A 24,183-nucleotide genomic window follows, 5' to 3' on the forward strand; every position below is an offset into this window, starting at 1 on the left:
ATAAGTCACAGGAACCTACGCCCCCCTCCTGGAAGTGATCAGAGGTAATGGCAATATTTAAGAAGGGGGACAGAAGTGACCCTATGAAATACCAACTAATATTGTCCTTTAAAATATGCTATAACGGCATATCTTACACTGGGAATGGCCGTAAATGTAGAGTGCACATGGATTCCCCAGGACTGGGGAGCTGGATTTGCGATCTGTCAAGACATATTTTGCCAGATCCCAGACACGGGAAGATCCAGCCTAATGACGGCACTGGAAATACTAGTATGGAACATAATCATATGTAACCAAGTTACTCGCATTCAATGTTTTAATGTTATTTGCAAATTGCTAGTTTACTTTGTATAAGTACACAAGCAAGAACCATCTCCTAAGAAATATATGAATAAATCAATTCAGTGGCTCATCTTTGCTTATTTACTATCTAGCACATGAATAAAGCAAGCTTTATGCACATTAAATGTTGCCCACAAAAGAGGACACAAGAAACTAGCTTCTATAATAAGTGAAACAAATATTACCAAATGGCATCCGCCACATTCGACTTGGAGTATACCAGAGGTAGCAAGAACATTACAAACAAATGTGTAGCATGCAGCCAGTGGCGAGGTATACTGTTGTTTCCTGCTTGTGGAAACGGTACAGTGTAGTACATTGCAGTGTAGTCCTGGGGACAAAGCATGATAGCGTGACAGTGTTGAATGCATAAATTGGGTGGGTGTCAGGTCTCTGCCAACAGTGCGGTTTCTCTCTTCAATAGGGACTGTGTGTGGCAGTAGCAGAAGAAAATGCAAGTAAACATACAATGGAAGACTAAAGACGAAGGTTGTATCTCTACGTCATCTCTAGGTCATTCCCCTTTGTAATAAGCAAATAGGTGCCCCACACCTGAGCTTAGATTTGGATCAATGGGAACTCTGTATGATCGTGCATGTTGCTCTAGGCCTCTGTGATGTGGAATGAGATAGTTCCGATCTAGGCAATGGAGAGATGGTGCCTAGGGTATTTTGGTCTGATTTAACCTGGCAAAAACCAAGGATTGGCCTAAAATGGCCGACCACTGTTTATTTGCACCTTTGCCAATAGGAGGATTAACACATGAATGTCATATGTTACCTTTGTACTATGTTGCTCTAACTTTTAGTCTTTTTATGTGGACAAATGTGCTTGATGCTGCACCATTTGGATCTGTCCTTCCAAATTTCTTGGGAGGAGATGGGCTTGCACGCTATATTTGTAATATGGGCCCACTTTGTAAAATATGTTCAGGACCACTTTTGTTGCCTAGCCCACCCCGATTCAACACTATTAACTGTTCCATATCCTGCTCTCCATTATTATACACACCAGAAGCATCATATCCTGATCCAGACAGTGTCAAAAGTCAAGTTCTATTAAAAGAAGAGTGCATGGTCCTAACAAAGTGAGACACCGAAGAATTCCTCCCTGAAAGCACAAAGTGTCATTGAATGCAGTTGCGTTCATTTGAAAAGACGATAGACATCCACCGACCAGTTTGCACAATGTAGTTCCAATCTGCTCCTGAGTTTCTGGGACAGGTGCGGTGAAGAAAAAGGAATTGCTTGATGCAGTGTCTGGCAGTCGTCACCATCTGCCAGATGCTCACCAAGCTGTTATAGAAACAAACAATTAACACCCAGGGTACAATATCCAAATATAACTGAGCGTTCTGTAGACCTCAGTCCTCATAAAATGTGATGGGAACGTGGCGAATGCCATTGCCGTGGCATCTTCGCCCTTGTGCTTGATGCTGTCCTAAAAAACCCCATTCATTTGGCTCACCCAAGGCACACTGCCTTAAAAACCAGTGCCATCAGCATCTACCAAAGCAGCAGCCGTATGTTCCCATCAACGATGCTGCCCAGAGGAAAAAAATCGGGAAGGCTGGTGTCCAATCAGAACGAAGGATATTCATTTGCTTGCCAACTTACTGATGACATAAATAAGCCATGCAGCTCATGTGCTCACTGGACAGTTTATCGAACTGTCCTCTCTGCCCCTGTCATCCGAAAGGACAGAGTTCTAATAAGACATTTCCAATCCTCTCCAATTGCCTCAGCTGCAAGTGCCGCTTTTGGACTCATCTGGCCAAAGGCCCTACTGCTTTAGACCTCCATTGCAATGGCCGGCGGTGGGCTGCTTCCAGACCTCCTGGGCTTGATGTCGTGTGGCTACAGTGATCCCTTCAGCCCAGGTCTTCTCCTGCATCAGGCGTTTGCCAGGCTGCGCAGCTCTGAGGACCTTGGTCACCAGTGGTCTTTGGGACCATGGGCACGGGTCTGGGCGCACAGACCTGGGTACCTCTGGGCACCTTTGGGCCTCTGGCAGGAGGCTCCGCTTTCTCTCCTGGGGCAGCATTTTGGGGTCTCCGATGTGAAGCAGGATATGGAGAGCTGGAGTATCATGCTGGACCCAAGACCCTTTCTTCCGGAACACTTGTTGCTTAAAGCCAAAGATGGATACCTTGAGATTTCAGGTATGAGGCTCTATGTCGATGCTACACTTGACAATTCCTAAAAGAATAAGTTTGTTTCCTGTGCAGATTTTGTCGTTTATGAATCCACATTTGCATTGTTTCTCTCTTGTAGGTCGAAAGATGTAACATTGACTCCCCCCCCACACACACATTCCCTTGGTCTAGTTACAGCTTTGACTCTGCTCTTGGGAAGTTATAATGTTTGCAGATTGCGGTACTGTGCTCACAGCTATCCAACTGGAGACGCCACCGGGCTCGGACTGGCCTATAGGGCAATAGGCCAATGCCCGAACCAAAGACACACAATGCAAGTGTGGGCTAGGTTTTTGGTTCAAAGCAGGCTTGTGGGCCAGTTTGATAAGTTACTTCACCATGCACCTAGTCGTTTTGACCAGTGTTACTGAATGAATATTCATTTAAATGCACAATTGACTTCCCATTTTATCAAAATTCCCACACTGGGTACTGCTCGAACAGCTGTCACAAAAGGAATGAATAGCCATTTACAACTGTAGGCCACTTTTTCTTTGGTGCCCAAGATAATTGTATGCCCCAGTCTGACCCTGGATGCCAACACGGAGACATACTTGCCAACCCTACAGATTTAGGCAGTAGGCTACTGCTTTTTAAGCAGTCCTGCCACCTACAGATTTCAGTGATAGATCCTAATGCTTTTTACAGTGGCAGGTAATTTATGGAACTCTGGGGCAAGCTCCAGGACAAAGCATGCAACACATTAATTTGTCTGTACAGTGGACTGGTAGGTGATTACTTTGATTGGGCTCAAACCAGTCCACTGTCCTGACAGCTACTTGACTCTGTCCTGCATGTTTGCCACAACAACCCTTCGGTGAACCACCAGTGAAGGCAAGTGGCAGAGTGTAACAACATCACACAGCATCTGCCTATCAGACTGAGGAGGGTATCAGTAGTCATGTCATTCAGTTTTCAACTTGCATTAAATATGTACTGCCTGGGCTGCTACTATAGAGCAGTGGCAAACGTTGCCCACCAGCTCTGTGTGATTACCTTCTCTGAAGTTAGGTAATTGAATTTGGTGTTAAATTACCATGCAGAATTATACATTTTTAACATTTGAACATCTTTCCATGTTGTGATGTGATGTTTGATGGGTTGTGTATTTTAGAATGCTTCAATGGTGCCAACAATGTATGTTTTGTATTTTCATGCGATGTCATTGTTATAGGAATTATTATTTTTGAAACTTGAAAAATCCTACATCTTTTTGGTCACAGAATGTTGGCAAGTATTGGAGCATAATAGAAATATGTTGACCTGGGATTCCATTCCCAGGGTCTGGCTTACACATGCCCACACGCAGTCTGTGCACAGCACGCCGCTCCCCCCGCCCCCCTCCCGCGAGGCCTCTACCATCACGGCCGAAAGCCCCACAGGATTGCAAGGCGGTTCTTGCAGTCCTCCATCTGATATTTTCGGCTCCCCAGCAGTAGTGTGCGACCATGTCAAACCCCGCCATTTTCAGACTGTCAATTTTATAAATCACTGCACTTCTGTAGCCCACAATGCTCTCACGGAAGCGATGCTGTGCTTTAAAACATCTTCACCTGAACTAGCCTTTCTGAATCATTGTGATTGTGGCACTCATTTTGTCAACCCTTCAAGGATGAAATGCTAAGTGAGCCCTGTCAGATTTCGAATCCGTTCGCTTCCCGTTCAATATGCATCAGGCACAGACAACTTGCTGCTGCGGTTGGGGCACCCAGAGCGTGGCTGGTGTCACACGAGGTAACAGAAGTCTCTGTGGACTGGGCCCAGAAGAAGCTGCACTTTACTGCTGCTTACCCTCTCGAGTTAGCCCAGTTGCTCAATGCAATTGTTGCTGTTTTCAACAAACTAATATTGTAATTAATTGTTTAACACTGCCTTTGGATTTAGCCACACTAGAATTGGAATGATGTAGTTAACACATCCTTTGAATTTAGCCACACTAGAATGGTAGAGATTCAGGGAAGTCATTTAGGGGTCGCCAGACGCATGCCTTCACAATCAGAATCAGAGGACTACACAAACCGAAGAGCCGACAATAAAACTACTCAACACCCAGAGATCACCCGAAACCAACCAACCACCCGCTTCCCTTTTAAACACCCGCACACCTCTCGCGTACCACACGTGCCCAGCGGGCTTGTGAAACACCCACCAAAAACTCACAGGCCAAACACCCCTCTCTAATTATACTACAAGCCCAACATCTGCAGGCAACAAGCAACTCAGACACTGGATGCTATGCTTATGGACACAACAAGCCCACTGTGCATAACAAAGCACAACTAGAAAGCTACCATGCACAGATACCAGTTTCTCCTGGTTCTGCACGCATCAACTTATGAGCACAAACTCTATTCTATCCCTCTCTTCCCCTCACTAACCAAACCTACCCACTTTTTGTACAGAGCCACCCGAGCGCCCGGAGACTACGCAAATGGAAGCAGTGCGCTGTATTAATCACTACTGCACATCACAGGCAATTACGAAAATGACTCCACCACCCTCAATAACACCAACCAGATCATCTAATCCTGGATGGCACAACATGAACTATGCCTCAATGACGACCAAACTGATCTACTACTGGTCGGGACTCAAACACATCTAAAAAAACTTGCCCAGAAATACAAAACATTCATAATAGACGGAAACCCCATCACCGTCCTGAAGGAGGTAAAAACCCTGGAGTTTACCTTGATTCATCACTTTTGCTCACCAGACAAGTCAACGCAACAGTCTCATCTGCAGCATACACTGCTAGGCTCATTAATGCATGTAGATCCTATCTCACACCAGGCAGCATTAGGACTCTAACCAGAGCCCTCATCCTTTCCAAACCTCCACTACTGTAATGTCCTTCTCACAGGCTCCTCAGCTAGCAACATCAAAAAGCTCCAAGTCACACAAAACAATGCCTTACGAGCATCTCTAAATATATCCAAGAGAGAGCACATCTCCGAAACGAGACGCAAAGCACTCTGGCTACCAGTCCAGGACCGGATCAGGTACAAAACCATGTCTATTTCCCACAAATGCCTGGCTAACACTGTCCTGAAAGACCTTTCCAACATACTCACATCATCCCAAACTAACAAACCCACCACGCTTCGGCCACCGTTTCCCAGTCGTGGCAGCCAAACAATGGAACGCCCTGCCCCTAGCCATAAGATCCGACCCCTCCCACCCATTCTTCTGCAAAAAACTTAAAATCTGGCTCCTAATGCAAAATCTGTGGAATTGTCCTACATGTATTCCCACATCCAGTACTCCTGGATCCCTCTAAACACTGTATTTATGAGTCGACTGTGCACATTGTAAATACTGTAAATACTGGATAATGTATTCTATGCGTGCCTTGTAATTACTTTCTGTACCATGTATGCAAACATAGTGTTTTTCTCCTGTGTTGTCAAGCACCCAGATACCTACGGGTTTGGCACGCTCTACAAATTCTAAATAAATAAATAAAATAAATTAATAAATAACATAACACACCCTAAATGATGCAGTTTTAAAATTCTAGGGTGTTGAATCAGTCTTTCATCCTTCTTGGATCGAGAAAATTAGCACTCTTGGTTGCCAAGCAAGGGGCCTCCACCTGCACCAAACAAATCATATGGGTGGGAGTGGGACGAGGGAGGGGTGAAAGGATCCCCTAACAAATCAAGAGGTGTGCGCTTGACCCCAATGCAAACCTGTATCCGTTCAATGCATTCTTGCACCAGTGCAATGTTTTTCCCCTGGCTAATACGGATCGGTGTTAGCATCAGGGCAAGCTTTGTCCTTGCTGAAAAACCAATTGATCAAATGTTGTTTTGCGCTAGTGCTAATACCGCGCAGAATCGCACCTTCACCGGGGAGCAGGTTCAGTAATACAGCCCGTGGGACAATCCCTGCAGCGGCCGTGCCTTTACCCTGGTCCTCCCATTTGGCTGAGTTGGTCATATGCACTCCTGTAACACTCTCTTCCTGAGAAGATTACCATGCGGTTACAGCAGCAGGGTTCCTAGAAGAGCAAGATCACCTGGAGATTTCGTAATTAACCTTCTGGCAGTTTCTTACTGAGTGAAAAATGCAGTGTGATAGCTTGTCTTGTGATGCGGATAAAGTGTGAAATTGAGAAGTTTTCATAACATTTGTATTAGATCTAATCCGTTTTCTCCACCCTCTTCCAGGGACACTTGAAGAGGAGGATTTGCTTGGCTATGTTTCCAGTTCCAGGCATTTCAAGCGAAGATACAGGTAGGCACTGGCACCACACTGGCCGGGTTACTACCATGTCCTTACTTTTTGCGGGTATAACTAGAAACTGTTGATAGGGAGGCATCCTTTTTAATGCATTATGTCTGTGTGTTGCAGCAGTTATTTGCTGTTCAATTTTAAATTAAAGCAATCACTATAATTTGTATGCTACATCAAGGCTAGAGTGGTGAGCATTTACAGCTTTTAGCTGTAGTGTAGCCCTACTTGAAGGCACAGGACTAGAATGTATATCACTGTGTGGATGTACACCCTGCCAGAAGTTGTTATTGAAGGGATGGGTAAATGCTGATCTGTTTATGATCATTCTGGTCTCTTTGCAAGTAAAAATATCCCAGCAGAGAGGCCAACCACCTATTGAAGCCATTTTCCATGCCCACGTGTAAAATGGGAGTGGGAGAAACAGCAGCAGCACAACTCTCACTGGTGCCCCTGAACATATGATAGCTGTACCTGGTCACCATCACATACAACAAACATGGTGTGCAAGACAAAGCTTGTATTGGGGCGGTTAAAGGGAAAGTGAGCAGCAGACACAGAGTGCAGCAGTAACTCTGCTTACACGTTGAATGCATAAAGTGCCTAAATCCTACAGAATAATCTTCAAGGCCTTCCTTCGTCACCTGAGGTTTCTCACAACCCCTCTGTTCTATTCGTCATCTAAGTTTCTTTACCATAATCCGGGTTAGGCCAGAGCCTCCAGGTGCTACAATTCTATGGGACTTTATGACTAAGGTCAACCACTAAATATGCACATCAGTGTCTGTTCAGGATAGTCACCATCACATGTCAAGGTATAATGATGGCATAGTTCAAAGGCCGTTAAAGCCGCACCTGGAAACACCAGGGGCCACATCAGCTTAGTCCCTTGATGTTGGGGCAGTCAGCGAGAGGCAGCTAGCTGGGCATCTAGGCTGCGCCACACTCCAGTTCCCCCAGGCGGGCATGCCTCTTGATGTTGACAGGGCATGAGGGTGGCAGCATGTTACTCACCCCCTCTTCTCGGCCACGGTCCCCCAGGCAGGAGTTGTTAACAGGACTCTGTCGGTAGCAGAGGGTGCGCAAGCACTCATGCAGAGCCTCAACCCTCTCTTGCTCATTACACTGCTTCGTGGTGGCAGGTGTCAGGCAGCAAGATGTTTGGTGGCCGGACACAGGTGACAGGGTGCCTGGGCCACTTCTTATTACACTACAGGTAGGAGCAACTGCTCTTTCTTTCTTTTTCACCCCAACCAGTATGGCAGGATGTCTGGGCCACTTCTTCTCCTCCCTCAGGCAGGAGTCACTGCTGTTGATGGGGCAGCAGTCCTGGCCAGTCCTATCTTCCTTCCTTTCTGGCAGGATCAATGGGCAGTTGGTGTCCCAGTTCAGGGGTTGGCACAACCTGCACCCGAAGCCACACCGGCCCGGTTCATAGATGGTAGGGCAGGCAAGGCGACAGTAGTGGCTGGGTGTTGGGGCCACTCCATATATTTCTGCACCATGGCGTGCAGGCCCATGCTTACACTGTGTGATGCCTGCAAACCTAAATGAGACACAGACTCCATTCTTGGAGTCTGCAGCCTTTCTGCCGCATGTGCCTGCAGTTGCTCCTTTTATTAGCTCGGGTCATGGCCCATCTTAATAGGGCAATACACTTGGGAGGGCCACACATAACACTGCCCCTCTTAAAAGGGCAACACACTTACGAGGGTCACACACCTCAGCCTAAGGGAAGGGACACTGCCCGGTCAATGCCCCAGCCCAGCCAGCGCAGCCACAGCACCCAGCAGGGGCGTGTGTCATTGTCACCCGAGAGACGACAGTGTGTGCGATGTGTGGCTAGCTGCGGCCGCATTAAAATGAATGGCACAGGCAGCCCAGCAGATGTCCCCCCCATGGCTTCTTCTCTATTTTGGAGTCCCATAGGGCTCTATGGGGATTTTATATTTACCACTTGTGGTAATTACTTGATGGGATAGGGATAATTTCAGTATTTGAGGAGATTTTACACTCACTTGGCATGAGCCTGAGAGATCCAGCAATATTTAGACAGTTCACCAGATCGCAAATTTACGAGTATCAATAAAACATCAGAAATTCAGCCATTTGCCTCCTTTCCACTGAAATTCAATAAAAGGCCTTCAAAGTTTGTCCATCCTGCGGACCGCACACAACACTCCTGTTTTCCATTCATTTTTCACCCAGGAAGAATAGTTACGACTGATACTTCTTCATTCGGAATACTGTTATTAGGACAGCACTGTCAGCAGGGTGCATGTGCAGGCATGTCATTGGCTGCGCCCATAATGCACTCTCTGCTTATTAACTTAGCACATGCTGCCTCATGGAGTGCATGATTGAATCCGGAGCCTCCTGCAGAATTCTGCTATCACTCATGAGGTGACTTCATAACCCTGCTGCTGGATCGCTTGTGAAAACACTAATCCCCAGAGACCCACACCCCTGTAATTTTGTTTGCATCTTCACTCCAACACCCATGGGCCTCTCTCCCAAATATCCACACCCCTCCCTGGGAAAAGACCCTCTCTTTGCATGCCGATGTGTCTGTCTACTGAATCCCTCTTTGGCTTGTGCCCCTGCTATGTTGTCCAACTCCAGGCCTCTAGTGCTGGAATCCTGACAGGTTTTCAGGATACCCCTCATAAACATTCATGAGCAAAAATGTGCATACATTTAGAATTATTGCATGCAAATTTATCCCATGAATGCTAATGAAGGGTATCCTGAAAATCCAACATGGATCTGGCCTTCGAGGCCTGGAGTTGAACAACCCTTACCCTGATCTGACTCAAGCACCCCCGTTGATAGCATGCACACTTGAAACCTCGGTCTCTAGCTTTTCATTGCAGCCCTTCTCTCTGGTTCCTTCTCGCATGCTGTCTCTTGAATGCACCCTCTCTTGCATGTGTCCTCTCTCTTTCTTGCATGCACCCCTTATCTGTTCCATGCGCTCTTCCGCTTTCATGCACTCTCCCACTCTTGTGATCACCCTCTCTCTCTTGCACCCTGCTGTCTTGAGTGTTCCCTTTTTTTTCTTACCCTCTCTAATGTATGCACCTTCTCTTGCATCCTCCCTCTCTCTTCTGTACACCGTCCTGCTCGCTCTCTTGAATACACCCTCTCCCTTGCAAGCACCCTTTCATTCTCTTGCATACATCAACTCTCTTTCTTGCACGCATGCAACGCTCTCTGTTGCATGCACACCCCTCTCTTTTACCTGCATCCTTTCTCTAGGGTGACAGATTTTGAAAATAAGAAACCGGGACATCCCACAAACATAAAAGTAGGACTAGCACCCCCAGGAAATTCAAAGCCCCTCCACCATTGGGATCGCATATTAAAATAAATACTATTTCCAGCACTTCCCCAATATATAAACTTCAGATAAGCATGTTAAATACAAAGGAAGGAGCTTTTGTATTTGCTGTATTGTTATTACAGGTCTTCCTAGGCTGGTTTATTACCAAACCTCAGTGGCACAATCAGTAAATGCATTGGGCTGGGAAGAGAAAGGTTAGGTGTTTGAGCCTACCCTGGAATGGCAGAGATATGATATGGTTATAATGCAAAGTTATGTATCTGCTATACTGTTTATCTCTATATATAAGTGAACATTTGTATGTGGCGGGATTTGTGGCAAAGCTTTGTTCCTTATACAATTCACCAATCTGCACCACATTTTGCATAGTTACCTGTTAGGACCCTGTGGACATTACTGGCTATATGAAATTTGGACATCCCACCCTGTTCCTCAGATTTCAGCACAACTAAAGATTTGTGGGTTTGTGACTTGGCGAAGCATTGCTTCTTACACAATTCCACACAGTTTAACGAATCTGGACCAAATTTTACATGGTTACCTGTTAGGACCCTGCAGACATTACTAGCTACATGACATTTGGACAACCCACCCGTGTCCCCAGATTTCAGCACCATCACACATGAGATGGTTGCTTGAAATTGGCGAAACATCAATGTGGTCGTAGAGTGACTGGTCTTGACACGAGAAACAAAACTCGAGGTCCAGCAATCTAGGATCAGATTTAGGATATGCTTCCAGGCACAGTTACTGAGTACAACTCAATCATTATGGTAGTGGATGCTGACGAAGCCACAAACTATCCAACAGAATTCCTCAACTCATTCGACTCCTCGGGAATGCCACTGCATCACCTTCGACTGTAAATTGGGTCACCCATCATGCTGCTTCGCAATCTCGATCCACCTAAGCTGCCTAATGGCACAAGGCTGTGCGTTCAAAAATTGCTGCCCAAGGTAATTGAAGCATCAGTGTTCCCCGGGAAGGGAATCAAAAATGTTGTTCATAAATAGGCCATAAAATGAACATGTACTTCAGTGACATTGAACTATAGGTCCGTAGCTGTTGGCACCATCGGCATCATGTCACCTATCATGCTGCTAAGAAATCTCCATGTTGTTCTCACATCCATTTATATGTTTCAGAATGAGTTTTTAAGAAGAAAAATACATTTTGTTGTGTAGTCTTTATGAGAAAACATTTTTAAAATGAGAAATAATTGAAAAATGTAGTGAATGTTTCTTTTCACCTTTCTTATGGATCCTTTCAGAAAAGTGTAAAGCTACCTTAAGGTATTTCTAACAAATAGTACTGTGATGTTTACACACACTGACTGCTCCTTCGTCACGTGTTAGGGGACAGGGGGTTGCGGGAAGGGGAGGAGCGGGAGGAAGTGGGCAGTTCTTGCTGGGAGTTGAAGGAATAAAGACCTGTTGTATAATCCTCCCGTATCCGTCTCCTCTCTTGTGAGCTAGATCGAGAGAGACCGTGCGGGGCACCTCAGGCGAGGCTGCGTAGAAGAATGCTACCCTGGTGATGAAGATTTTCAATACCCCCAAACTTGGCGGTCCCTCCTCGCAATGTCGTGAGTGGAGGGAAAAGTCGCAGAGCTCCCTCACCTCAATCCAAGGGCGTAGTGCTCGGCTCTGCCCAGGCAAGCATACCGGCGACCCGCTGTCTCAAGGAAAGCTGCAGCGCGTGGCAGGGGTGGCGCCGCCAGGATGGAAAGCAAGTCGGTCTGGTAACAAAGCAAACTTTCAATTACTTAGTGAAAGTCACAAAAAAAAGAAAGAAATCAGTGCACAGCGCAGCATGCTGCCTGCAGGAACTCACCAGATCGCAGTGGAGGGGCGGTGAAGACCAGGCCAGTCCGGCAACCACACGTATGCCGTGCAGTGCATGTGGGGCTGATAGATAGAGAGCGTACCAGACCATGGGCTGCTCCACCATTAACTGCTGCCACATCTTCCCGCCAACAGCTGCATCAGACCCTGAATCGGCCATCCAACAACAAAGCTCACCAAGGTCAGTGGTACTCACGCAGACTACACAAATCCAAGTAATGGGAGCCAAAACTACCACACTAATCTCAAGAGGGGGGAAGGTAAGCACAACCAAACCAAGAGAGTTCCCCTCACACCGGCCGCAACCCTACCTACATGAATGCAAGAGAGTCTCATCACGCAGTTGCCTACACACTTCGAGCTGACCGAATCCAGCAGCTTAGGGCCAAGTTGGAAGACGTGGATCAGTGACTTTGAGGTGTGCATTAAGGCATTCGGACCGGTGAAGAGAAAAAGAAGCACAGCCTCCTGCCACTGTCCATCGGACCCAACGTCAGGGACATTGTTGATGAGCTCCCCGACAATGCAAACGACATGTTCACAAACCTAAAGTCGACCCTAACAGACTACTTTACTCCACACACGAACGTGGACTATGAGAGGCACGTGTTCCATATGACCAAGCAAATGAAGTGAGACTCCATGGACGCATTCATCATGCGGCTTAGAGTGAAAATGAAACACTGCAACTCAATAATTACTCAAACAATGCAGCATTAAGATCACAAGTCATTGTGGGTTGCGAGAGTGCAGACTTTATGAAAAGGCAACTACAGAAACAACGCACGCTGGAGGAAATATTATGCCTCGCCCGCTTGGACGCAGCCCTGACCTCCCAAGTAGAGGGTCTCGGTGAAATCAAGATAACCCATGGCAACAGTGAAAGCACCAAAAAGCTCGAAACGGCACCCAGAGGCAATGGTGAATCATTCTCTTACATATGCGGCTATGGGTTCCTGCATGAGGGCCTGTGCCCCGTCATCAGCCAACAGTGCTCAGCAGGTAGGGGAGACAATCATTTCAAAGCGGTATGCCGTATGTACCAAAGTCATATGCGAGGCAAAGGAAAACAATTCTTTGGAAGGGACAGACAGGCACAAAGCTCCTTCAGGACATCCAACCAAACGTTCAAGCCTTCCCCACATCGACCCAAGGAAGAGAAATCAGAGAGGAGGTCACATGACAGAACATCGAGTCAATGGAGGGATAATAAACCAACCCCGACAAGAACGAGAAGACGACCCAGGAGATATGTACTTTACCTAGTTGAGCAGTCTCATTCAGACAGCAGATCAAGAGCATCCTCCGGAGAAGAAACATGGTGGAGAGAAAAGCATCGGGAGGAACCCAGAAAAAAGGATACCTGTATGCACTAGGCAACCCAACTGCAAAGGAACACAGCCCAACCCTCATTCTTCAAGTAAACCAGACACCTGCTGAGTTCCTAGTTGATACGGGTGCAAACGTCAACGTCATTAGCGAAGAAGTATACAACAGCATACCACAAGCCCTGCGACTCAAACCTGCCACATTTCTCATCTACCCTTCCGGAACAAAGACACAGCTAGGGGTATTTTATGGCGTCATGTTCATACAAAGGACAGTCGAAGGAAATTCCCATGCACATACTTGAGGCCGCCACAGAGAGTGGTTGCATCTTAAGTTACAAGGCAACCATTGACATGGGCCTGATCCATGTGCTATACAGACTGATGGTCCACAAATACCTCGACCCAACAGCAAAGATTGAACAGCTTTTTCCTGCTCTATTGGAGGGCCTTGGGAAACTAAAAGGACGTCAAATAGACCTGCACATAGTCCCAAGAGTTCCCCCAGTGGCTCAGCACTATCAGGGAATACCGATCCACATACAGAAACAAGTGGAAGAGGAACTTCTAAAACTCCTTGAAGCAGACATTATTGAACCCGCAGAGGGACCCAGCCGTGGGTATCCCCCATTGTCCCCATGCCGAAACGGGACTCAATGAACACACGCATATGCGTGGACATGCATAGGTCAAATTAAGCCATTCTGCAGGACCGACACCAAGCACCATGCATCACCGACATGATGCATTTGCTAAATGGCGCCACTACATTCTCCAAACTAGACCTCAACAAGGGGTATCATCAATTAGAATTTAGTAAAAACTCGAGATACATCACCACGTTTGCCACTCACTTAGGGCTATATAGGTACCAAAGGCTCTGTTTTGGAGTCTCATCGGCAGCTGAGATTTTCCAATCCGAAATTCACAATGTAATAAAACATATACCTAACTGTTTGAATTATTCTGACAACATAATGGTGTTCGGGCAAGACCAGGAGCAGCACGATAACACACTTGCGAGGGTCTGCATGGCCCTAGAGGAAGCCCACCTCATGTTAAACAAGGACAAATGCGAGTTCAGGAAACACACCCTCAGGTTCTTTGGACACATATTCTCTTCAGAAGGGATGACACCAGACCCTGAAACGGTGTCAGCACTCAATGAGGCAGAGCTGCCCAAAAACGCATTGGACCTTCTTTGCTCCTTTCTCAGGCTTGCCAGTTATTGCACTCGCTACATACAAGACTTCACGTCTGTCAGCAAGCCCCTCAGAGCTCTCCCAAAACAGAACACTGACTTCACATGGACAGAGGAGTGCCAAAGAGCATTTCAAGTGATCATGCAACGCATATCCAACGCCAAGAACATGGCCTACTTCAATTCAAAGCAGGGCACAGAGCTAATAGTGGATGCCAGCCCTGTTGGTCTAGGCACCATCCTGACGCAACTTGACACCATGTACAGCACTGCATGGCACATAGTATCTTATGCAAAACAAAAAGGTGATGGCTGGAATGTTTTGAATTAATCATAACCACAAGCATAGCTTTGGGCAACCCTCCAGACCATCGTTTTTCAGCCTGCCAAGCCATTACAGAAGGGGAAAAACCATATGCAAATCAGGCTTGATCCTAAACCCAAAAGGGACAGTCCAGCCAGAACTGCTAGGTCACATCCCTTCTGCACGAGACCACAAGCATCCCACATATGTTTCAGCCTTTTTGGGCATCATCAGTGAGGAATAGCTTGGGTCTCTAGGCCGGGAACACTCGGGACCCACATCTGGGCATATCCGTCCCACTCGGGGTGATTTTAGCAAAACAAAAACGTGATGGCTGGAAGGTTTTGAATTAATCATAACCACAGGCATAGCTCTGGGCAACCCTCCAGACCATCCTTTTCAGCCTGCCAAGCCATTACAAAAGGGGAAAAACCATATGCATATCAGGCTTGGTCCTACCACAAAAGGGGTAGGACCAAGTATCTTAGTATCTTATGCTAGCAGGAGCCTCTTCAACACGGAACAGGCTTACTCGCAGGCAGAGAAGGAGGGGCATGGGCCTGCGAGCACTTTCACCTTTTCTTGTATGGCAAACCATTTACAGTAGTGACTGACCATCAAGCACTGCTGTTCCTCTATGGAAATCCGCAAGCCAAGATGCCACCAAGGTAAGCCAGATGGCCGCTACGATTGCAGTACTATAGTTTCAACATAGTGCACAGACCAGGAAAGGAACATAACCCAGCAGACTTCTTATTGAGGCATCAGTGCAAGGAACCTCAAGGGTCTTGTTCCATTGCAGATCAGTATATCCACTACATAGTGCAAGGCACCACGCCAAAGGGCTTAGACCCTCATCAAGTCGCACTGGAAATGGAGAATGATCAATGTATGCAGGTCGACCTTCAGTGCATCGAAACAGGACACTGGAAACAGGCTAAACAGGCAGGGGAGAACACCTGTGCAGAAATGAGGCAAGACATTGGGGGTCATTATGAGTTGGGCGGTAAGGGATTACGGGCACCGGTAAGGAGACCCATGCCGGTAATTCCGAGGTCCCTTAGCGGGAACCGTAAGGAAGGTGTGGTCTGACCACACGTCCATTACGGGTCCCGCTAAGGGACCAGGGCACTAATAACCGGCTTGCTAGTCGCGAGCCTGTTATTAGCTCCCTCCCCATTCCCATTGAGCCCTACTGGGGCTCAAATGGGAATGAGGAATGGTTTGTTTAATGGGGACTTACCGGTCCCTCCAGGGTCGGAATGCACCGGTAAGTCCCCATTGAACAAGACCAGTGCCGGACCCGGTATTGGAGGCAGCCATGGCGCAAATAGCGCCATTGCTACCTCCAATCTCGGAAGGAGGCCATTACCTGCCTGATGACCGTCAAGGATGAACTAAGCAAGACAACTGAAGGGCTCCTGCTAAAAGGAACCAAATTTGTAATTCCCCATGCACTATGCCAAAGAGTGCTGGACCAAGCTCATGAAGGCCACCGAGGAATAGTATCAACAAAACGGATGCTCAGACAAATGGTATGGTTGGTTTCCCCACCTAGACACCCAGGTGGAAGAGCTCCTCCAGACGTGCCCCACCTGTGCCGTCCTCAACCCACACACGCCCAGAACCTTTATCCATGATGGAGCTACCGTAGAAAGCCTGGGACGAAAATGCAGTAAACTTTTTCAGACCACTGGAAGGAGGTGAGCACATCCTTGTAGCAGGAGATGAATACTCTTGCTTCCCGACCTCCAAATAGTGTCATCAACCTCTGCCATCCCTGCCCTTGATAGAATGTTCACTGCATACGGCATAGCACACATTAAAAAATCAGACAATGGTCCCCCTTTCACTGGACAGGACTGCAAAGCATTTTCTGAGTACATGGGTTTCGCTCATCGCTGCATCACGCCACTATGGCCGCAAGCGAATGGCACAGTAGAGCGCTTCATGAGCAATTGGAAGAGAAGTGTACAAATCGGCAGACTGACGGGGGAACCAGTAGAGAAAATACTCTGCCAGTTACTGCGAGACTATTGAAATACCCCACACAGTACCACAGGGAATACACCCTCTGTATTAATGCTTGGCCGGAATGAAAAGACCCGACTGCCACACATGACCAGCCCAGGAGGAATGTTACAAAGGAGCAGTCAAAATGCGAGAGCAAGACTCCAGATGGAAGGAACAAATGAACAAGCAAGCAAATGGAGACAGGAGAGCCCGACTGAGTGCCTTGGAACCTGGAGACGCTGTCATGGTGCGTCAAACACAAGGAAGGAAAGTGATGGCTGCATTCGACAAGGAGCCCTGTATGGTGATGCAAGTAAAAGGCTTGCGCATCACTGCGGAGGGCGCGACGAAAAGCATCACCTGAATCTCATTGCATTTTAGACCCATGCCAGGCATCATCCCAGACATTTCCCCTACCGCAAATGGCACTACCGCAGTGGGACTCATCCTACGAAGGAGATGGGGAGGACTCTTGTGAAGAGAGAACATGTTCAGGCCCAGAAGACCATGAAGACACTGAGCCCATGAGACTTATGAGCAGACCTCAACAAGCTTGTAATTGACCTCAACGTCTGATTGAGGAAATTAACTAGCAACATCATTGTGTTTAGTACCGGTGGTGTGTGATGTTTACACACACTGACTGCTCCCTCATCATGGGTTAGGGGAGAGGGAGTTGCGGGAAGGGGAGGAGCGGGAGACGGGGGGAACTGGGCAGTTCTTGTTGGGAGTTGAAGGAATAAAGACCTGTTGTATAATCCGCCTGTATCCGTCTCCTCTCTTGTGAGCTAGATCGAGTGAGACCGTGTGGGGCCCCTCAGGCGAGGCTGCGTGGAAGAACGCTACAAGTATCTATAAGAAAATAATATCCCAGGAAATGCCGGGTATGTCAGCTAGTTATGTATGAATGTCAATTTGTTTGTTTCATCTCTACAATGGACCCTCTCCCTTTCCCAAACCCAGGATGGATTTTTTAAATTAAAAAAAAACCTCGGGACAGAGGGCCCAATTCCAGGACAGTCCCGCCAAAACTGGGACATCTGGTCATCCTACCTTTATCTCACCATGCATGGGAGGCAGGAGTTTGCCTGGGAAGAGATAGAGTACCGAAGTGGGGAGGCGTGTTGGTCTGGGCTGAATGCCTGTGTTTTGGGAGTGTTGGAGGGCATAGCGCCAGGTATCAGTGCCTATGTTTAAGAGCGGGTGGAGGCAGTAGGGCACGTAAGGATGTCATTTTTTAGGGCTTGGATAGCTAGAAACAAGGTATGGGTTCCATTGGTAGGGGTGGCAGCACATCACATTTGGTATTTTCCAGTGGTACCCTTGTGGATGGGCAAAGGCAGAACAGCCAGGTTCTGCATCGGCTGTACCTTTTGTTTTTATTTGCTGCATGGTTGGGAGTGTGCAGGGCTGGCGAGACTTGATGGTATGGGCCAAGTTCTCGACTACCAAAGTTAGCAAATACAAGCCTACATGCTTAGATGCTTATAGCATGCAATTGTACAGGTCCACAAGGCAAAGTGAAGAAGGAAAGCGTGAACGTGGGGAAAACTCACTTTTACTATTGACATTTCCCACTCCGTCTTGTGCAGGGCAGGCCTGGCAACTTTTAGCCTAGCGGAAAAGTACGATTTAGTGGCCCCCTTGAATGGAACATTTTGGAATGAATTCATCAAACAGTTCATTATTATAATATTTATTGAGCGTGGACATAGCTTCGAGAAGCAACAGAGGGCTTTACAGAGGTATACACCAATAGAGGTGCATAATGGAGCGCTTTACAGAGGTATGCAACAATACAGATGCATAAGGGAGCGCTTTTCAGAGGTAAGAACAGACCAGATATACAGAGGGGGTAGGATCCAGAGGGGCACAGCTGTACTGGGTGTCAGGGAGGAGAGGGTCGGGTAGCATCTAGTGAGTCAGGTGACTGGAGGGGCAAAGTCATAAAGAAAAGTTCATAAGTTATTAAGAAAAGTAAAAAGCTGTGTTTGTCCTAAGCTCATTCATTTAACCATAGAGAAAAAGGTGCTTCCTTTGAATACGTGCACAGCGGAAACCGCACGGTGGATTTGCGCCAAATAAGAAGCAAATTAGGCACAAAGCATTGCAAATATTCTTTTTCATGGTTTGTTGTCAATCCGTCCAGTAGTTTTATGAAAATTCTGATGGAGAAGGGCTTGCCCTTGGTGCAAAAATAACTTTTTAATAATATCTCCCCTAGTGTTTTGCAGCACTAAGGCCTTTCAGAAATGAAAAACCGCTATTTTTTTCATTTTCTCGATGCGAGTAATTCCCGCGGTAATCACCAGGGAACATAAAAAAGAAAAGAGCTCAATATTATATTTGGAGGAGGGAAGGGAGGAGTTTCACATCAGGGCGGGGGTCGAAAGGTGAAAGAGCACCAAATCTTTTGTTGGCCATTTGGGCAGGGCTGTAGGGCACCGTTTTAGTCAGATCGCTTTCGTCTTACCACGCCATTCCCGCAGAATGCCTGCAGGAAAACCACAAGAGGCGATAGGAAAAAGTGTGTCATGGGAACGAGTGGAGAAAGAGAATACTAGGAGGGAGTCAGGATGGATTTTTAAAGGAGGGATTTGGGGGAAGGTGGAGGGACCTATAAAGGAGGAGGGTACACATGTAGAGTGACAGTGGGGATGGGGAATACTTCTTAATATCCGAACATTATTGCGCTCATCAGAAAATGCCGTATTTCTGTGAGAAGAATTGTTGTGGCAAATCCAACGAGGTGGCAAAGTGATTGCGATTATTTTCCCGTGGGACATTTTCAGGGAAAAATATTGCAGGAAAGAAAGAAGGGGGAAAACCAAAAGGGAAGGCAGTGGGACATGGTCATTTCGAACTGAAGGAGATATGTGCCATGGACATAAGCTGCTGGGCAGTAGCCCATGGTCTTTTAACTTAACCTCTTCAATGTGGGGTGTGGCCACTTCCAAGGCCATGACCGGTAGGGTCTGGTTATTTACTAGTAAAGGCGATATGGTCCACGGCCATAGGCCAGTCACCCAGAGTCTTTTATTCTAATTGTTGCACGGTGGCCACAGTTTGGCACATGTGGAGCTCTTTCTATGTATGTTGGTATCTTTTATAGTGCTTGATACAACACTCAGAGCATTTCAAAGTACTATGGGGAAATGAGCAATGGTGGGTAGGGGGAAGAATGGTAGGCAGGGCAGACGAGTAAAAATGAGTGATAAGGTATGAAGAGAAAAGAGGTGTCAATGAAAAGAAACAGGGTCTGACAGTGAGCTAGCTGGTAAAGAGCCCAGTGACATAGGCACTAGGACAGCAGCCCTAGTGATGCCGTTCTCCCATCTTTTCCCCCACAGTGTTATGTTATTTTATCCAATATTTATACTGTGGCCTTCACCACCATACTGGGCTTGCAGTGCCTAAACATTGTCCCAGGTTTGGCGTATTGTGACCCCTCCTGGGTGTCACAAGACTGTAGGCTGTTGATTGTAAGGAAGAAGGTTGGGAAGGTTATGGGGAAGAAAGTATATATGCAGGTAAGCAAACCATGATAAACCACAACCGTGTGGTAAAAGAAAAACATGTGGGATTAGGGGAGAGGTGATAAGTTTGTGGTACTATGATTGCTTTAAGCGAGCTGCACATTTTTGACATTTTCTCATGCTTAATGAGAACTAATCCTATTTAAAAACATTCAAAGGCATTACTGTGATGGCAGCATGTAGAGCAAGCGATGCCTGGTAAAAGATGGCATTGGTGTGTGGTTGCATGATGAACTTGTGAGGTGCTCAAGAGGGCCCTAGTAATGTTGAGGTTTTTACCAGATTTGTTTGAAAGAAACTGGCTGTATAGTGAGTGAGAACTGGTTTTGCCAAGCCAGCTGAACGAGATGTCCATGCTAAGAGTTGGGCCTGCAAAAAGACCATTCCTGGTCCTGCTCTCAGGCTCTCCTATGAACTAATACACTTGCCTAAAACGAATATTATTTCGATTGAGGCAAGAGCAGAGGCTTGCTAGGGTGGCTAAGGGGGCTAAAGCCCCTGGTCTTTTGGTTGTAGCCCCGGATAGAATCTCAGGAGCTACAAACAAAGGGCTAGCTAGCCCCCCGTCCCAACAGTTCTGACATTAGCGTAGCCCCGGGTCTTTTCTAGACCTAGCAACACCCCTGGGCAAGAGCATGAGTTGCTGGGTGCATGCCCCTTCGTTCCCTAGTTAGGCACATCTTCGCTGGGTATCCCAGAAGGATAGCTCAGTGGCAAGATGCTTGCCTTGGAAACAAGACGACACGAAGCAACACAGGTTCGATCCCCAGGTCCACGCTTAAAAACCTCCGGCTATTAAGCGCGTTATAAGAGACATATTCCTGTAACAGCGCCTCGATGCCCATGGGCTGTGTGAGTGCTTTAAAAATGCAAATAAATAAATAAAAAATAAATAAGGTCGTTCCATAGGTAGACATGGCTTCGCTGAGGACACAGATGTCAGGGATCGAGGTAGGTCACCATTCCATGTGTGAAAAGAAACAAGCTTTGACAATCTCACAGACCAGTGCAACCAAGCCTAGGGTTCAGAGTCCATATCCTGACCTTAGACTTCTTCAGTGGTAGTTGCATGGAGTCTCAATAAGATCGAGGGATGTGACCAAAAGGGACTGTCACCAGGTTAGAGAGTTTTAGGGAAGCATGGAGGATGCAAGGCATAGAGCTATAACTATTTCTCTCCAGGTTTAGGCCCCACAAAGAAAGATAGATCACTGACCTTGACAATTGTAACTGGAGGGCAGTCTGGAAGCATATGATGTGTTAATTATTTATATGTATTTATTTAAGCATTCTTGGCATTTGAAATCTACTAAACAGCCAAAGGTGAATGGCCCCATTGCACAAGGCTTGAAAGTGCATTGATCCCAATACATGGTTTACTGGAGTCTAGCACTGAAGGGCATGCAAATGTGTCAAGGCAATTACGACATGAACTAGCACATCCCCAGGCACAGATGCCAGTTTAAGGCAGATGCTTTGTGTGGGTTTAGGGCATAATGTCTGAGCCACTAATTCAGTCAGTAATGTTGAGTGATTGGGTTTGAAAACCTGTGAAATCCCAAAGCGTGGGAGTGTCTGTTTCTTGTCTTGTAGAGTCATTCCGAAGTTATTTTGATAATGACAATTGCTTCTTGTCTAGTAAAGTATGTCAAGATTCCTTGGTTCCTTGTGCTTTTATCACAATGTGCCTGCCATATGTTGGCCTTGTCTTGGATTTGTTTGCTGCTTGCTGTGTTATTTTTATGGGGCTGAGTGATAGGTGTACGCTTTTTTGCCTGTTGCTGTATGTCTGATGTTGCATGTGTCAGGGGCATTAGTTATGGATGCCTGTGTTTCTTACATAGTTTCGTATTTGTACTGCTTTGCTGTTTGCTTCTGGCTTGTGTGGTGAGCATGAGGTTATTTTATTCTATGCTTGTTGCGTTTAAGATGGTGTGGTGTTTCTGGTACTTTTATGTTTATATATGTTTATTATCTTGTCTTCTGTTTTTCGTTGGATGGTCATATTTGAATAGGGTCTTCTATATTTGCCCCATATTTCCTGGATTTTTCTTGTTTAGTGTGATATGTCTTATTGTCCTTTGCTGGATATACCTGTTACTTATTTGGTGACACATGATTGTCATTTATTTCTTACATGCCAACCTTTTTTTGCCTGGCCTGGCACACATGAAGCTCTTTTAGTGTATGTATCTGTTTCTTATTGTGTGCTGTAACTCTGTTGCTCTTTATCTGAATGTCTTCGTTCATTGCCTATTGTTATGTGTACCTGTAGCCCCTGGTTTTATGGCCCTGGCCGTGAGCGCGCACTACCCTGTTCCAGAAATATGCAACACGGCAATCACCTCACCCTCCCAGACCAGCTGATGAGGTGAGGAGCTGAGCAAACTCAGAGAAAAAAGATGAGCACTTCCTGGGTGGGGGACCGCAGCCTCGAGTGGCCACCCAGAGCATTGAGGTGGTGGCTGACTGGGCTGCATATGCCAGCTGCAGCCTGGCAAAAGCTAGATAAACCCTGGATGATGTGTGGAGTGCGGCCAGGTGAATAAGTGCCCTGAGTCCAAGTTCACGTGAGCGGGGCAATCGGTGCTGCCTATGTGGCAATGACCCTCCCGTGAGCCAGTCCGGACGGGCCGGGACTGAGAGAAAGCCTGCAATGCATGTTAAGTGCGGACCAGTGAAGATGACATAACAGACTAGGGCCTTGTGAGCGGGCATATGCGAACTGAAGTGTGGCCTTTGAGGATACGGTCTACCTGGGGGACAGTCCAGGTGGACCAGAGAAGAACGAATGTCCCAGGCTGCATGGTGCAAGTTGGTTGGGTGGCCTGGTTGCAGTTTTCTTCACCCCAGGGCCACAGGGGGAGGGTTGTGAAGATGGTATCATCCCTGAGGGCACCGGCAACCAGAGCAGGGCCACAAGCACGGACGAGGGGCCTGCAAGGAAGGACCCTCTGCTGGTTCAGTTGGGGAGGGTGCACAGGATTTACCTGGATACCTGGCCACTGCTTCCTACGTGGCCAGGGCTCTGCAGCGGTTTGTCATGGGCTTGACATATGGGGAGCCCAACAGAGGGCATACACGCTTGGTGCAGCAAAGTGCCGGGCCTAAAAAAAGGAAAGCACTGTCACAGAGGAAATGAAGGGCTTTATAAGCTGCAGAAAAGTAACACGGAGAAAATTAGGACTTTGCAAACCCCAACAACAACAACACTGCCACAGAGGAAATGCAGTGTTTCACAAACCCCACCAGGAACAGTCCATATTTAGCAACAAGGAGATTGCTGCTAAACAGTGGCCAAACACATGTATCTGTTCCCCAGAGTGCAGGTTAACTTACAGGTCTGAATGTGTGGAAAAGTAATTGGGCTCCATGCAAGTCGGGTAGAAGTAAGAGGTATAAGAGTCTCTGGGCTGGTCTATCTCAAATATAAAGGTTGAATAGAAGGGGGACTAGCACACAACCTTGATTAAGCCTGTTGAGGACTTTGTTATTAATCAACAGCACCCCTCTGCCTATCAGAATATAGGGCCCTGGTTGAATTTAGGAGAGTAGAGAGAATGCCCCAACCCATCATCTTCCTATACTGTTTACTCATGTTCACGACAACAAAGGTTATGGCAAAGTCCACTAAGGCCATGCATAGGGCACCACATCCCTTTAATGCAACTCTCTTCAGCCGGAAGGCCAGGACCAGGCTATTGGAGGAATTTCGAAACCCATTTTGTAAGACTGGAAACTGATGATTTGAGTCCAACCACCCAGGATGTCAGATGCTCAGGACACATTTGGCAAATAGTTTCTTTATGACATCAAGACATCCTGTGATTTGTTCTAGA

General features: G+C 46.9%; 1 protein-coding gene across 1 annotated transcript in view; it reads left to right on the top strand.

The window, feature by feature from the left end:
* The first annotated feature begins 1,877 nt into the window (after positions 1 to 1,877).
* The window catches only part of LOC138492165 (uncharacterized), a 50,872-nt gene continuing 28,566 nt past the window's right edge, over positions 1,878 to 24,183 (top strand). The window contains exons 1-2 of the mRNA XM_069619176.1: positions 1,878 to 2,506; positions 6,712 to 6,778. Of these exons, the coding sequence (XP_069475277.1) occupies positions 2,152 to 2,506; positions 6,712 to 6,778 (422 nt within the window). The 5' untranslated portion in view covers positions 1,878 to 2,151. The remainder of the gene's footprint in view (positions 2,507 to 6,711; positions 6,779 to 24,183) is intronic.

This window comes from Ambystoma mexicanum, chromosome 10 (assembly GCF_040938575.1).
Source record: "Ambystoma mexicanum isolate Mex_15411 chromosome 10, UKY_AmexF1_1, whole genome shotgun sequence".
NCBI classification, from domain to species: Eukaryota; Metazoa; Chordata; class Amphibia; order Caudata; family Ambystomatidae; genus Ambystoma; species Ambystoma mexicanum.